The sequence below is a fragment of the Ciconia boyciana genome, chromosome 6, assembly GCF_034638445.1.
Source record: "Ciconia boyciana chromosome 6, ASM3463844v1, whole genome shotgun sequence".
NCBI lineage: Eukaryota > Metazoa > Chordata > Aves > Ciconiiformes > Ciconiidae > Ciconia > Ciconia boyciana.
This window is the reverse complement of record NC_132939.1, coordinates 16670291-16684051: the sequence shown is the minus strand read 5'-3', so window position 1 is coordinate 16684051 and position 13761 is coordinate 16670291. Positions and strand designations below refer to the sequence as shown.

Sequence of the window (13761 nt, the reverse complement as noted above, 5' to 3'; positions counted from 1 at the left end):
CCTCTGTTTCATTCAGTAACGAGAGGCGGTTGCAGTGCATCGTGAAAACCATACATTCCTCATCCCCAAAGGATGTGCCATTTGGAGTGTTCCCCTGATCCACTGGAACCACCCAGACTCGCCCAGGCTGAATGAACGTGGCCAATGCTTATCCAATACAGAATCAAGTAAAACGCTTTGCTACAAAGGTAAATTTTAGAAGATATACTTTCATATGAAAGTCTTGTGGTCCAACTATATCTTTGTTGATGATAAGCTTTAAACTTATAAATACATACACTATCTATAACTGGCATTTACTGTAACTATTGCCCATCATATAATGGCACATGGGAATTCTATACTCCATACTCAGTGTATGGTTACATCATACAATCTTTGCAGTTTTAAAATAGTGACTATATCATATACTATATACAGTACACCAGTGATAAACACTGATTTGAAGAGAGAGATTTCTTTTCCAGTTTTCCCATTCCTTATCAAATTTGATGCATGTATATGTAACTCTAATTTTGGTTTGTATGGTTTCCTCATGTTAAATTATTTAAACAAAACAGCCTATTTTAAGAAGGGAAGGTTTTTTCCATTTGATTTGACTTCTGTTCCTAAATACATTATTCTGACCATTACCAAACTAAAATGCAGTTACTTCTGAGAGATCTGTAGCTGTCAGAAGTCTGAGAAACTAACTAGTAATGATTTATTTATGAAAGGAAAGTGATTTTAGATGGATTATTTTCCAATTGTAAGACATCTGTGCTAACAGATGTTCTTGTATGCTTCTCTTTCTCTGTTGAACTAAACAGCTATGAATGTCCAAATAATTTGTTTTAGTGCTCTGTTAAGGTAGCCAAATAATCATTTCATATTTCTTGAGGATGTTTTGCTTTTGTGTTTTATCTTCTGTCTGCCACCTCCAAGTCCGTGCTCCTCACACATCTTACCAGAGTCTGGTAAGATCTGTGAGCTTTCCAAGTGGCGGACCTTCATTGCTATGAAATGTTAATTGGCCTCTCCTTGGAGGATGGACTAATCTAAGGACATTGTAGAGCATCCTCCACTAAAGCTTACTGCACCAGCTGGGGTGGAAGACTCGACTGCCTAGTATAGCTGCATGGGGTAGTTACAGCTCCTCAGGCTTTTCTTTCTGAAAGAAATAGGTTAGAAACTCCAAATGCAGACATCAAGTGGTGGTTTCCAGCCCAAACGTGCATCTCTACAGCAAGCGCACTATTGCGTGCTACGGCTACAGCTGACTTTCTCTTATTTATTTAAAACGGTTGCTAACTACATGGTTACAGGACCCCAGCTACATACCCTTTCTTATTCCTCCATCAGGCGGGCAGGGATATTCCCCGGTTGATAAGAGGAAGCAGGGTCCATATCTCTCCCGAGTGCCAGAGCGGGTAAAGGGCAGGCCCTCATCAGGCGTAATAGCCTGGTCTATGTGGGGACAGTCTTCGTTTGCCAGCGCCGCCTTGGCCACCTCACCATTCAGTTTCGAATCTTCAAACATATAAGCAGAAGGCTATTGAAACACTATGCACTGTTTATTAGAGTTCCAGCTGCAAATTAAGGGTTCACAGCTAAAGAGTTCTATAGCGACACTATAAAAGGTAGCACATCTGTCCTAGATACTGCGTTCATATGCACTGCACCAAAATAAAATAAAGTCTGTTAAGTGGGAGGAGAAACAAAATGCGATCGCGTTAGGTGTAACAGCAGCCACCTGTACTTCCGCACAGAGGGGCAGTTTCAGAAACGGGCGTGCATTGGTTCCTAGTCCTGCGAGCAGAAGACTGCGGTTAGAAATCGGATTATGTTTTTGCATGACATCGGATGGTGCATGAATGACCTGTTTGTCATGAAGCCTACTGTCACTCAGAGCTTTGGAGAGGCAGTGGGCTGTGAGTTGCGTTTTAGTATTTGAGTATATTCTGTTTGTGCTGATTTATACCTGTGTGCAATATTATCGAGGGGAAAATTCCTGCTCTTCCCCTCCCCAAAATTTACCCAGATTGTTTTATAGTGTTTCTGGTATCAGTTGTGCAGAATGGCTGTACACGTTTTAGACACACAGAGTACATTACGTATGGAAATACGACAGCAGAATGTGGATTTTAAAAAAAGCAATCCATTTTCTGATGTTCTCCTCTGAAACACATACAGCATTTGCAATGCCAGAACAGGACACTACATATAGAAAACACTACAGCAGGCCATGAATTTGGAAAATAGATAGAGTAAAATTTACTCTTGGCAGTAAATAATGAAAATAGGTTGTCAGATTTGCCCATTTTGCTCCACACATTCCCATGAGGATAGACTGAGAATAGTATGTTTTCTCTGTGTGACTTGTTTGATATTTATAAAACAATTTTAAGTTTTTAATGTAGGATTTATTTTAGGGTTTTAAAGTGCAAATTAGTGTATTGAGAATATACTCGAAATATGGCACAGCTCAATATGAGTGTTTTGGTTGAAGGGAGGAAAAAACAGTCAAAATGTGCTTTCTGAAGTTTCACAAATGCTGAGATATGTTAACTGAGTGGTATTGGCAGCATCCTACACCTCGGTTGCACAATGCTTATTACCTAGACACTGTAAGGCAATGGGTGGTCCTGCAAGTTTTTAAGGAAAGACAAACTCAATGGATAGACTTAATTTCAGTGCCTCTTCCAGATTTTTGTACTACCTTGTTCTAAATGCTACATGATACTGTCATTTATTTTTCAATGGTTTTGAAGCCAAATAATAAAACAAGCCCAAAAGAAAAAATACATTAGGTAAGGTTTGGAGATATGACTCTGATCCTCTGGTTTCAGATGGACAACATAGATGAGTAGTAGGCAAAAGCCTTTTCAAGTTATATTTGTTTCTTTGCACACACACATGCGCACACACACACAGAGATGTATATGACATAGACTATGCATCTATCCATGTACCAGTAATTGCATTCTATGCCTTTTATTTAGATGTCACTGGTTTGTCACAACATAAACAGTCGTTTCTGTATATCTCACCTCTGCCTCCTTTCTTCTCCATGCAGAATTAGCCAATTATTTCCCCAAAGAGGGAGGTAGTAATGTTTTGTTTTGTTTTGTGAGCAACGAAATAATTAGGTCTCTCAATACATTTAAAAAAAATGGCAAAAGCTATAAGTGCATTTTAATACTTGTAGACACTAATTTCAATAGGATTCTAAAGTTTTATCATTGCACTGAGTTGCAATTCCTTTCTGTTCATAATACTCACTGCTCTTTAATACCACTCTTTGCACAAAAACCTGGCATGGCTGCCATAGTAACTGTGACATTGCAGGTACTGAGCTGTTGATTTAAAAATCACTTAACTGTGTTTGGGGAGAGCTTCTGTCCTCATGGGGATGAGCAGAGAACTGGGCTTCTTCATAAGCCTCTACTGCTACAAGCTGATGGCTCTAATCCTGAAATGAGGGAGGCAGCTCTGTCAGCAGAGCTCTGCATTGAAATCTCTGAGACTCCTACTGCTATACCTGAGCCTGGATTTACAAACTAAACTGTTAGTGATGGAGGGGGCACTGGTCCGTTTCTGGAGCTCAAAACACCTCTGAGCAGAGTGGTTGTGGGCCAGGCTGCTCACTGGTAACAGCCATTGATCCTTTTGGAAGCAGCTTGAAGGCTCTGTTATGCTTGAATGAGAAGAAAATTGACCTTCTTGGAATTAATTTCTTAAATTGCATTATACGTCTCTAGCAACTTGAACTGGAACTTGCTCTTGCAGCCTCCTCAGGGTCCCTTAGCACTAATGAATTTTTCTCTATACTTGTTGAAAATCCACAACCTTGTTTTATTTTTATTCAATAGGAAGAGAACAGAGTAGCTGGAGACATGGACAAATCACTGAACTGTCCTCCTAATGTCCCTTGAATATTCCATGCATGAGCCATGCTTTAGGGTTCACATTCTGGATAGCAATGCTAATCCACAATGACAATTTTGCTGAATATTTAGGAAGCAGAGAAATTACCAGCACAAAGACTGCATCTATTGTTAGTGTATATAAGTAAGTGTTAAGTAGAGTAATTGTGTTCCAAACCACTGTCTGCAGCACCTCATTCTCTGAAGGTAGGACTCAGCAATCACGTGATATTTAATATGCTATTAGTCTGTTATGGGAATAAAGACAACATCACTGATGTCATCAGCCCACAGTTAGAAGTTCCCATTGTTTTCATTAGCAGATCTACATGCTGAACAATTTCAGGAATGAGGTCTAAAGATGGAATGAAATTATGTTATTTTAGGTTGATTTCTCAAGTTTTAATTTGCATGTTTGCTTTTTCCAAGATTGACCTTGGGTTTGAGAGAACTCCCGATAAATAAAGCAAAACTACTGAAACCGTTACTGTCTGGTGACTATCAGTCTAGTTATACCAATGACGACTGCTTCTAGGTGCTTAAAATTTCTAAGGCTTGATTCTGGCCTACTAAATTCACATGAGTCTTTCCATCCCTACTAGCAGAATCTGAATTAGGCTTGTACAGCATTTTTGGTTCTTTTAGGTTCTGTTTTATGAAGAAAAGTCAATGTTACCATCTCTGTTTTACAGATGGGTAAAACTACCATGCAGTGAAGTGACTTGCCCACTGCTATGCAAGAGGTTATTTACAACAAAATCTTCTGACTCTCAGCTTGGCACCTTATCTCCATAATTGTTCTATCTGTGAATACCTAGTTAACTGCACCAGCTTTAAAGATTCTCCTGCAGAGATTTGGCTGAGAGGCTAAAGAAAGTAGTCAGCGGATCTCCCAGGTGAGTAGTTTGTTTCACAACTACCTCATTTATGTGGTTTCCACTTTCTTTTTTTCCTGTCTCATTTATCTCCATTTGCAGAAAAGTACTATTAAAATGCCTCGGGTGTTTCCAAGCAAACACTGAATTTCAAAATGGGGGGGAGGGATTCTGGAAAAAAAAAACCTTAGAACTGCTGGATTTTGCATTAGTATACTCTGCTTATTGTGGAGAAGCACAGTAGAGACTGCCCGTGTACTTGCTGCATGGCTCATCTCTTTTGTCATATCAAATGGTTGCACACTGTCATAGTGACTTTACCAGTGCTGCTGGTTTTGATTATAAGCTGGAGTCTGATACTGAATCTCCAGCTATTTGAACTGCATCTTACGTTCAGAGTATCAGTGGACATGATTGTATGATACATTCATTGACCTCAATCTATGCTTGGAAATGTGGCACTTTTCCAGAAGTGATTCCTACACTGGGAAAGTCACCCCAGTCCTCTTCCCTTAAGCAAACACTGCTATTCTCCAACAGCTGCCAGGAAACGAGTTCCTGGTCTACCCTTCTTACCTTAGATGTCTTCAGAAATTGTGTGTGGGCCAGGGATGGTCCCAACTCAGACTGCTTCCTCCTGGGGTTGTAGCTGCCCCCCCCTCCTTTGTCTCCCATGTGTCTACAGAGCTGTGAAGTGGTCACTTACCCCAGTGACTGGGTGAGTTGAAAGATACTCTCAGGGTGGACCATTTTCAGTCCTTACAGAATTGGAAATCCAATACCTTTTCCAGGCCTTATAGGAACTTCTGTAGGTCATAACCACTTTGACTGAAACAGGGCTGAGAGAAACTCCACAATTCATAGCATGGTATCCATGCATATTTACCCATGAGTCAATATCTGGCTACATGAACCATGCCAGATTCTTTAACATTGTGCTAAAGATGGGGTTTTCTCAGCCCTAAATCAGAAACGCAGCAATTAAGAGACATAGTGTTGTTTCCTTTGGTCACATTAGGTCACTGGCAATCTCTTCCAGAAGAACACAGACTGTCTTCTTCCTGTCTGCCCTTGTTTAAGGATTAAAATAGACAAGGACTGAACTTGAGTACCTACAACTTCCCCGAGTAGCCATTTGCCATTCCACAAAGGCTCTAGGACTTCAAGGTTCTGCAGCCCTGTTACAAGGGAAGGGGTTCACAAGCAGGGAGGAGGTAGGAGCAGCTGAGTGCAAAACAGGGCTAGAACTGAGACAGGAAGTTGCTTGAAAGATTAAGATCTTTCTACTGGGGAAACATTGTCTGACTAAAGCTACGTTCCACACCACCACCCCATGTACACCTGAAAATTAATCTACAGCTTGTCTAGATCTCTGCTGTGCTCTTATAGCACTGATTCCAAACCTGGAATTGCCATTATTACAGTCTGTGGATAGTCCCAGTCCTGACCAATTGAGTGTGTCCTTTGGTCACACAGAGCTCGAGGGTCATTTTCATTTGCTCATTTTAAACCCCTGTTGCTAACCCTAACATGCACAGTAGCTGCCTGAAGTCTCTTAATGAAGAAGGATCTCTGTGAGGTCCCTCACAGCAGAGACCTTTAATCCAACTGGATCCCTGAAGAAAGTAATGGTATGTTGTCCATTGAGTGAGTTAATTACTCTTCTGTTTTCCAGTCTTCTTGCACTTTTCTGGTGATATAAAAGGGCTGTTAATGTGGCACACATTAGTTGTGTCATACTATGCAGGCAACAGGAAACTCTCTTGGTATGATGGTTTTCCCTGGCTCTTGGGCTAGTGACAGAATGGTACAGGAACAGAGGTGGCATGGTGAAGGTGAGGGTGTAGAACTGCTGTGCTCTAGCTTTTCTTAGCTACAAGACTCTCAGCTGGAAGTGGGAAGTAGAGCAGCTGTGAGGCTGCTGTAGTTGCTGCTGGAGGACAGAATTTCCCAGCTGTCTTTATTCTAGAGAAAATGCAAAGATTTTACACTCCTTTTTGCATCCTATTTTTGTAGCATCACTTTTGCCTGATACTTCTTGTGCTAAGCAAACGATTATGATGAAGTTAAGAGTATGAATCCAAGTATTGAGATGTTTACTCTGATTTGTGGAGGGGTTAACAGCTTCTCAGCATCTGAAAATACCCATTGACTTTACATCCCTAAATTTCTCTCTGAGATGTTGCATGGAAAGGAAATATTTACAGTTCAGTTCCCTACTCTCCTGAGTCTCTTTAATTCAAATTTCACTCCTGTTAGCAAGTTGTTTCTGTTTTAGTTGCCTGGATAGTGTTTACTGTCCATTAATATTCCTTGGCCACTCATCAATTGCATCAGTATAAATCACTTTATTTTTTTATGCTAGACTCCATCTAAACTCTGCTGTGCTTCTTCACTGATTAATGGAGGGTCAGAGCATAACAGCAAATCAGGAAGTAAAGGAACTGCACACTGAGAAAAATATGCCTTTCTTGAGTTAGTACATGGCTATAGCAATTTCTGAGTTAACGCAGAATTTAATGACAATTAAGAATAAGATTAGTAGCAATAAACTTCACGCTGTCCCTCTAGAAAATTATCAGAAATGTCTATCAGCTATTTTTTATCATTCTTTCAAAGTAGCATTTGGGGGTAAGTGGGGGAGATTGTAAACAAAACAATTTGCTCAGGACCTGATTCAGCAAAATAACAATTATGCTTCTGTGCCAGACCATCTTCAGCTACAGAAATCAATTTTTATGGGCTCCAGAGCCTCATGCAGGATTAAGAAACGTGGATCCCATGGGTAGGGGCTCATTTTTGTTGTTGTTAAATCAGGTCCTTAGAGTGAAAAGGATATAACTATATTAAATTAGAAAAAGAATTATGGAGAAGATATATTAAACCACAGACAAAGGATGAAGAACTTACAAAATTATGGCTTGGAGAGTATGGAAGGAAGTATAGCATGGAGAAGAACAGCATAGAAAATATGGGTTTAAACTTTTGAAAATGAGTAATGAAGCATCAGCATGGGCATCACTGGTTTTCAAAATGGCAGTGAAAAAAAATCCTAAATTGGTAGGTTTGGGAATTTTTTCTGCTGGAGAGTAATGAAAATTAATTTTTCCCATGCAGACTATCTGAAAAAAAGAAGGTAATTTAACTAAGTATTTCTATTGTCATACCAAGTACTTACTCTTTGCATTAATACCTTGCATCAGGTTTTGTGTCACAACCTCTGTGAAGTTACCTATAGTCTGTGACATTCCTTGTTCTTTTGCATTAAAGAACTGTATTGTAATCTCCTCGGCTGCCCAACATGGAGCTCAGGTTGATGGGAATTGGAGAAAAACTTCACAGAATAAAATGTGACAGTCTGTAACATACACAAGTTGCAAGCAACGTACAGTAATAACAAGTAAATGTTAACAAACAGAGTGAAAGAGAGAAAGAGAAAAAGAGAGAGAAAATGTGAAGAACATGTAAAAGAATTAAGATTCCTATATAACAACTCAGTTTTAGTTACCCCAATATTCTAAGGCCATTAAAATAAAAATTTTATTAGTTCTAGGTATCTTTATTAAAGTTTCCTGATTTTTATATTACTGCATATTTTGAAAGTTGCTATGAAGGTCTTCTGAGAAGATATCACACTGATGGACTTTACACTGGCACGAGAGCAGAATTTAGTATGCTACATGAATACGCAGAATCCTTCCGACCCAACCTACCTCTTCAACATTTACTCACCACCGTGTTGACCTGGGTCCCTCCAGGAAGCCGTGTCCCCCAGTAAAGGCACTCCAGTGACGGTGGTGACCGCCTCTCCCAGTACTAACTGGCCAACATAGTAACGTCACTCCCAGAGAATATCACCTTTGAGAGGTACTACTTCTTGAAGTGAGGTGACAGTATGTTGGCTGCCTACCTATTTGGTACTGCTAGAGGAAATACAGGAGCTCTAGTTAAGTAGATCCAGTGCATCTTGCTATTACAGGTGTTATTGGATATGTGCTTAATGCAATGCTGAGAACTGTTGCTCCTGGAAGTGCTGCATTGCAAAGAGCTCTGGAAGGTCCTTTCTAGTTTTATCCTGACACTTCTGGGGTTTCACTTATACCCATCCTGGACTTCTGAGAGTCTCACTAACACCATATTCTGTAGAGCGCAGTGGGTCGTTGACAGGTCAGGTAGACGTTGCAGGAAAGTGCAGTCAGGTGAGTCATGCTACAATCTTATATTACCGCTCTGACTGAGAAATACAGTATGATGATCTGTACAGTATGGAAGGTGTCTGAGACATGGAGCATGGATGAATACAAAGAACAATGACAGCAGGAATGGTAGATTGCTTGTTATTTCAGCTTTGTGCTTATAAACAGACAAGCAAGTAGCCAAAAGGCTTGGAGAAAATTTCCAGCAACTACAGAGTAAGAGGGATATAAGCAAATGGACTGGGCACAGAACTGGGACCTCATACCCTAGACCCTTTTGTCCCTGGCCTTTTGTAGTAATGGGTAAGTCAACCCGTCCATCTAGTTCTACTGCAGCAGATGTACTTCTTGCACAGAGGTGCCTTTTGTTGTATCTGTCCTGCAAACACTAGTCATACTCAGTCCAGCAGAAGAGAGAGATGCCAAGAGTACCTCTTTCGTATCCCAGGAATGCATTCTGCACTGGATGGCATGGGAGCTGCAGTGGCAGGCACGTGCTTGAGAAAGAGGATTTACCATATTTACATCTGTCTTGTGCTGGAGGACTGGCACAGGTTGACCTTATTTGGCTGGAGTGCTAGTATCTATGTTTTCCTATCACTAAAAGTGCCTCATGCTCATTAAGTTATTAAGTCATGAAAAGTCCTAAAATTTATTATTCAGTTCTGCAGTTGTTTTTCAGCTTAGTGCAGTCCTGGACCTGTACACACTCATCCCTGGCTGTGGCCAGACCACAGGGGGCTGTGTGGGGAGATTTTTTTTTTAATGTTTCACATAGTGCCAGAGGAAAGTGGGAAACCCAAAGCGCTGTGCTTGAATTCATAGCTCCTCCTTTTTGTTTTCAAATGACTTGGTATAGAGGACGTTATTTTTTTTTACTTGAATTCTGAAGTAAATAAGCACCGTAGTACAAGTGACACCCACCGGTTGTATCTCTACAGGAAATGACAGATGAATAATTGTACAACAAAGTATTACACCGTGTTAGTTATAAATTCTGCTTTGCTCTGCTGATCCACAGCTAGAAGATTGCAGAAATGCTGCATGGGGCAAGGAATAGATCCAAATTGCTTCCACCTAACTGTAGGCCCTTCACTAAGGATCTTAAGTTAGAGCTGCAGTCACCTGAGATCACTTATGGAGAAAGCAACCTCCAGAGGGCAATTCAGATCATAAATGAGTGAATTACTCTCTGAGACTTCCTGACTCTTCTTCCAATATAAGGGGAACCTCAGGCAAATGTATCTGAAGTTAGATGACAAGAACTGAGCGTTACTCCTTTTATTTTGAGCTGTTACAATTTCTACATTAGATCCAGAGGACTCCATCTTCACTGACATTAAGATGTGATCATTACCTCATTTGCTATTTTGGAGTGATGAATTTTGGATTTGTAAAGGCTAGGAAGGCTAAGTAGAGGGAGGAAAGTAAAACCATCTCCCTATTACCTTTTTCACTGCCTTTTTAGTACTTTTTATGTCCAACACATTTAAACATCAAAGTCTTTTGAGCTGAAACAGACCTACACTCTTTGCAGTTACATTGCTGTCTATTGTCCATCTTACAGAGAGGGTCAAAGGTTTTATGACACTAAAATTAGATTAGATTTTTTTTTAATGTTCAAAGGCATTTGATCAGAGAATTTGCTTCCCTGTGGATTGAAGGACCACCACAGTGACTACGTACCCATGGCTTTAACAATGCTTTGCTATCCATAAAAGCCACTGAAGTTCCCAAACTACAGCAAAATGTTAGGCAGCATAATGGGCCTGTGACAAGAACTGCCAAGAGTCCCCAGCTCCCACTGAGCATTGGCACTAGAGTTACAGTGCTCAGCACACTTCTGACGTTAGAACCAGTGTGTTGCACAAGGAATACAGGTTATTTAGGTTATGGTGACAGAAGGGATGAAAAATGAAGCCCTGTGAAAAGAGCAGCTCCTTCAGAAAGCATGAATGATAAAGCTGAAATGGGTAATTCCATATTATTTCTTTAAAAGGAGATCAGCTCTCTCTCAGGAAATTGCATTGAAATAATAGGTTCCTAATGTCACAGCTTGCTCCAGTTCATCTGACCATGGAGTACACTGGAGCCACTATAACTATGTAGTTCCCTCTGTCAGTGATAGACTTGGATTGCTTTAACTATTCAGACGTAGGGATAGTCGAGGAGGCGGTTATGGAAAATTGTTTTTTTGGGCAGGTAAGTAAAACAACCACGGAAGTTTTTCTGAAGCTGAACACATATTAGTAATGACAGACATTTCCCCTCTCCTCTTAGGCGCCTGAATTCTAGTAATATTTCTTCCATATTTTACAGCTCTGCAATGAGTAGAGAATTTTGCCATCAGTACGCTGTGAAAAAGGCTGCACAGTACATTTGTATGAAGATACGATATCCTTGGAATATAGCTTAAGTGAAGCTGCATGCAGAGGGGATCAGAGAATTGAGAAATTCTTATTTTGGCCATATTAAAGTCAACACAAACACTGTGTGTGCTGGTGTTTTAAATATATATACGAGAACAATAAAAAGTTGGGGTAGATCTCTGAACAAACCCAAAATAACGCATCACCTATGCTTATGTATTATGGATGCATTCTTAAGACCGTTGCTCTGTGGCACCAAACAGTACTGTAGACATCAAATGAAGTTATGAATTCCAATCATATTCTAAATTTCTTTTATAGTGTTGGAAAATGACATTTGCCACTTCATCCTATGGCAACTTTAAGATGTAACCATGCAGTCAACCTATCCTTCAGGTAAGCACACAGCTCCAGAAGAGAGGGACTGAAAAGCTGAGTAACACCTTCAAAACAAAACTGAGAGCTTTCAAGATTTGTGTTGCATGTTTTGAGGTTTTCTTACAAACTTGTCCCGTAAAGTATTTCACTATGTGTACTGAGATAAATTACTTATACCTATAGGATGGTGTGTGGTTTGGGGAAGAAATCAGCTAAGTTTAAGTGGTTGAAACTTGCTTTTTCTGTTTTGCTTCTGTTTGAAGCAAATTTTGCTTTTCTTTTTTTCTATTTTGCTTCTGTTATGATACTGACTGTTTGGAATACTCAGAAGCCTTTAGATAAAAGACACTATAGCACAGGAGACTATGGTTGACTGATGCTTATTTGGTTATGTTCAACTAGTGGCTTTACCACAGACCTTTCAAGTGATCTTGCTCAGTTAAATTAAGTACTGTGTCAAATTAAAATACTGGAGATTACTTCCATTTTCTCTTTACTGTCTACTTAGCCTGTTGGGTATTTGATTGTAATATAGTGGTTGTCACATATACAACAATGGCAAAATGAAGCCCTGATCCTGAATGGGGCCTGTAAACAACACTGCAACGCAACAAAGTTAATAGTTTGACACAGTGATGCTAGAACTTGGTGTGTATATTTTAAGTGAGGGGACACCTAGTCCTCTATAGTCTGAGATATCCCCGGGTCAAGGATTTTTAGTCAAATTGGTCACGTGAGATCTGCTCTTTTGTATCAGGCCTAGTTTCTCCAGGCACTATATAAGCAGTACCTTGAGAATTTATGGGCATCAGAAACTGCCTTGAAGAAGATTTTTTTTGTATAGAGGAAATCTCTACTTTCTTACTGCTGCTGGTGAAGGTCTGCCTGCAGCAGTAGCTCTGCCATCCTCTAATCTGAAGTGCCTTTCCTTCCCTTCTGCTGCTTTCCCAGCCACCCATTGACAGGATTGGACGGGATGGAGAGCAGGACGGGTTGCTGCAGAAAGGGGAGGCATGGTAGAAACAAACTCTGACATTCTTTATATAAAATTAAAATCAAGTGCTGTTATTTAAAGATACCCTCCTACCAGGTGTAGATTAGCCCAGGACTGAGCTGCTGAGAGTGCTGGGGACAATTTAAAAATTTAATTCAAACCTACCAGAATTTAAATTCAAACCATCTTTGCTTTGCCTGCAAATGACCATAGCATCATTGGCAGCAGCTGTGCAGCCTGTGGGCAAAGTTCTGCTGTTTGCATGTCTGTGCCAGGAAAGTGCTCCTTAGCCTGAGAGGAGGCACTGGGCCGTGGCTGTGCAGAGCTCTCTGTAGAGCCCCCTTGGCCCTGTGTGTATGGACCGAGAACAGCTGTGAACTGCTGACTCTGTGCATGAGAGGGCTATAGAGAGATAGTCATATGTGGAACTATTTCATACTCACCACTGTTTTGTGAAGTGTTTAATCATTCCACCACAGATAATGTATGGAACTAATAACTTCATGTGATGTCCTTTACACCTGAGCAGCTAAACAGGCTTTTTTTTGGAATAATGTATTAGATATACATCATATGACCTTATATCACCTAGACACTGTCACACTGAAGCTTTACAGTTAAAAAATTACAAGAAATATCTTGGACAACTCGGGCATTATTTTAGAAACATTAGGCACCCATTCTGTGTTCCTAGTACAACATTAACTGGTTGTTTACAGTTAGGTGCTGTTAACCAATCCAAATATTTTACAGTATGGGAAACATTCACTGCTTGCAAGTCTCTTTTCAACTAATGTGCAGGTTATGGTTTCAGGAACAAGTCAGTGCCTATGAATGCTTCATATTACATAAGTGAACCTCAACATCCAAGGCAATGCAGATCTTGTTTTAACAGTTCGGTTCTGATCTTACTTATTATTTTTTACTTTTCTCTTGCACACATACATCTTTCCCTGTTAGGAAGCTAAGAGATGCAGGCAATATTTTTTGCTGCTAGTGGTGCATAATAATTATCAGAAACAGAACTCCAGCAACAGTGTTACT

The 13761-nt window shown here is 40.2% G+C and overlaps 1 protein-coding gene and 1 long non-coding RNA gene across 7 annotated transcripts in view; one reads left to right on the top strand and one right to left on the bottom strand.

The window, feature by feature from the left end:
* KCNC1 (potassium voltage-gated channel subfamily C member 1) overlaps positions 1-13761 on the bottom strand; it is a 131220-nt gene that overhangs the window by 18880 nt on the left and 98579 nt on the right. For 3 of the 6 annotated variants that reach the window (XM_072864375.1, XM_072864379.1, XM_072864377.1), the window contains exon 3: positions 1321-1509. The exons of 1 other annotated variant lie outside the window; for it this stretch is intronic. In XM_072864375.1, the coding sequence (XP_072720476.1) occupies positions 1321-1509 (189 nt within the window). Of the gene's footprint in view, positions 1-1320; positions 1510-3489; positions 3509-13761 lie in introns of all 6 variants that reach the window. 2 more of the 6 variants (XM_072864380.1, XM_072864378.1) reach the window with 2 other exon arrangements.
* Positions 4743-13761, top strand: part of LOC140652935 (uncharacterized) — a 119243-nt gene continuing 110224 nt past the window's right edge. The window contains exon 1 of the long non-coding RNA XR_012042981.1: positions 4743-4801. This is a non-coding gene — a long non-coding RNA (uncharacterized lncRNA). The remainder of the gene's footprint in view (positions 4802-13761) is intronic.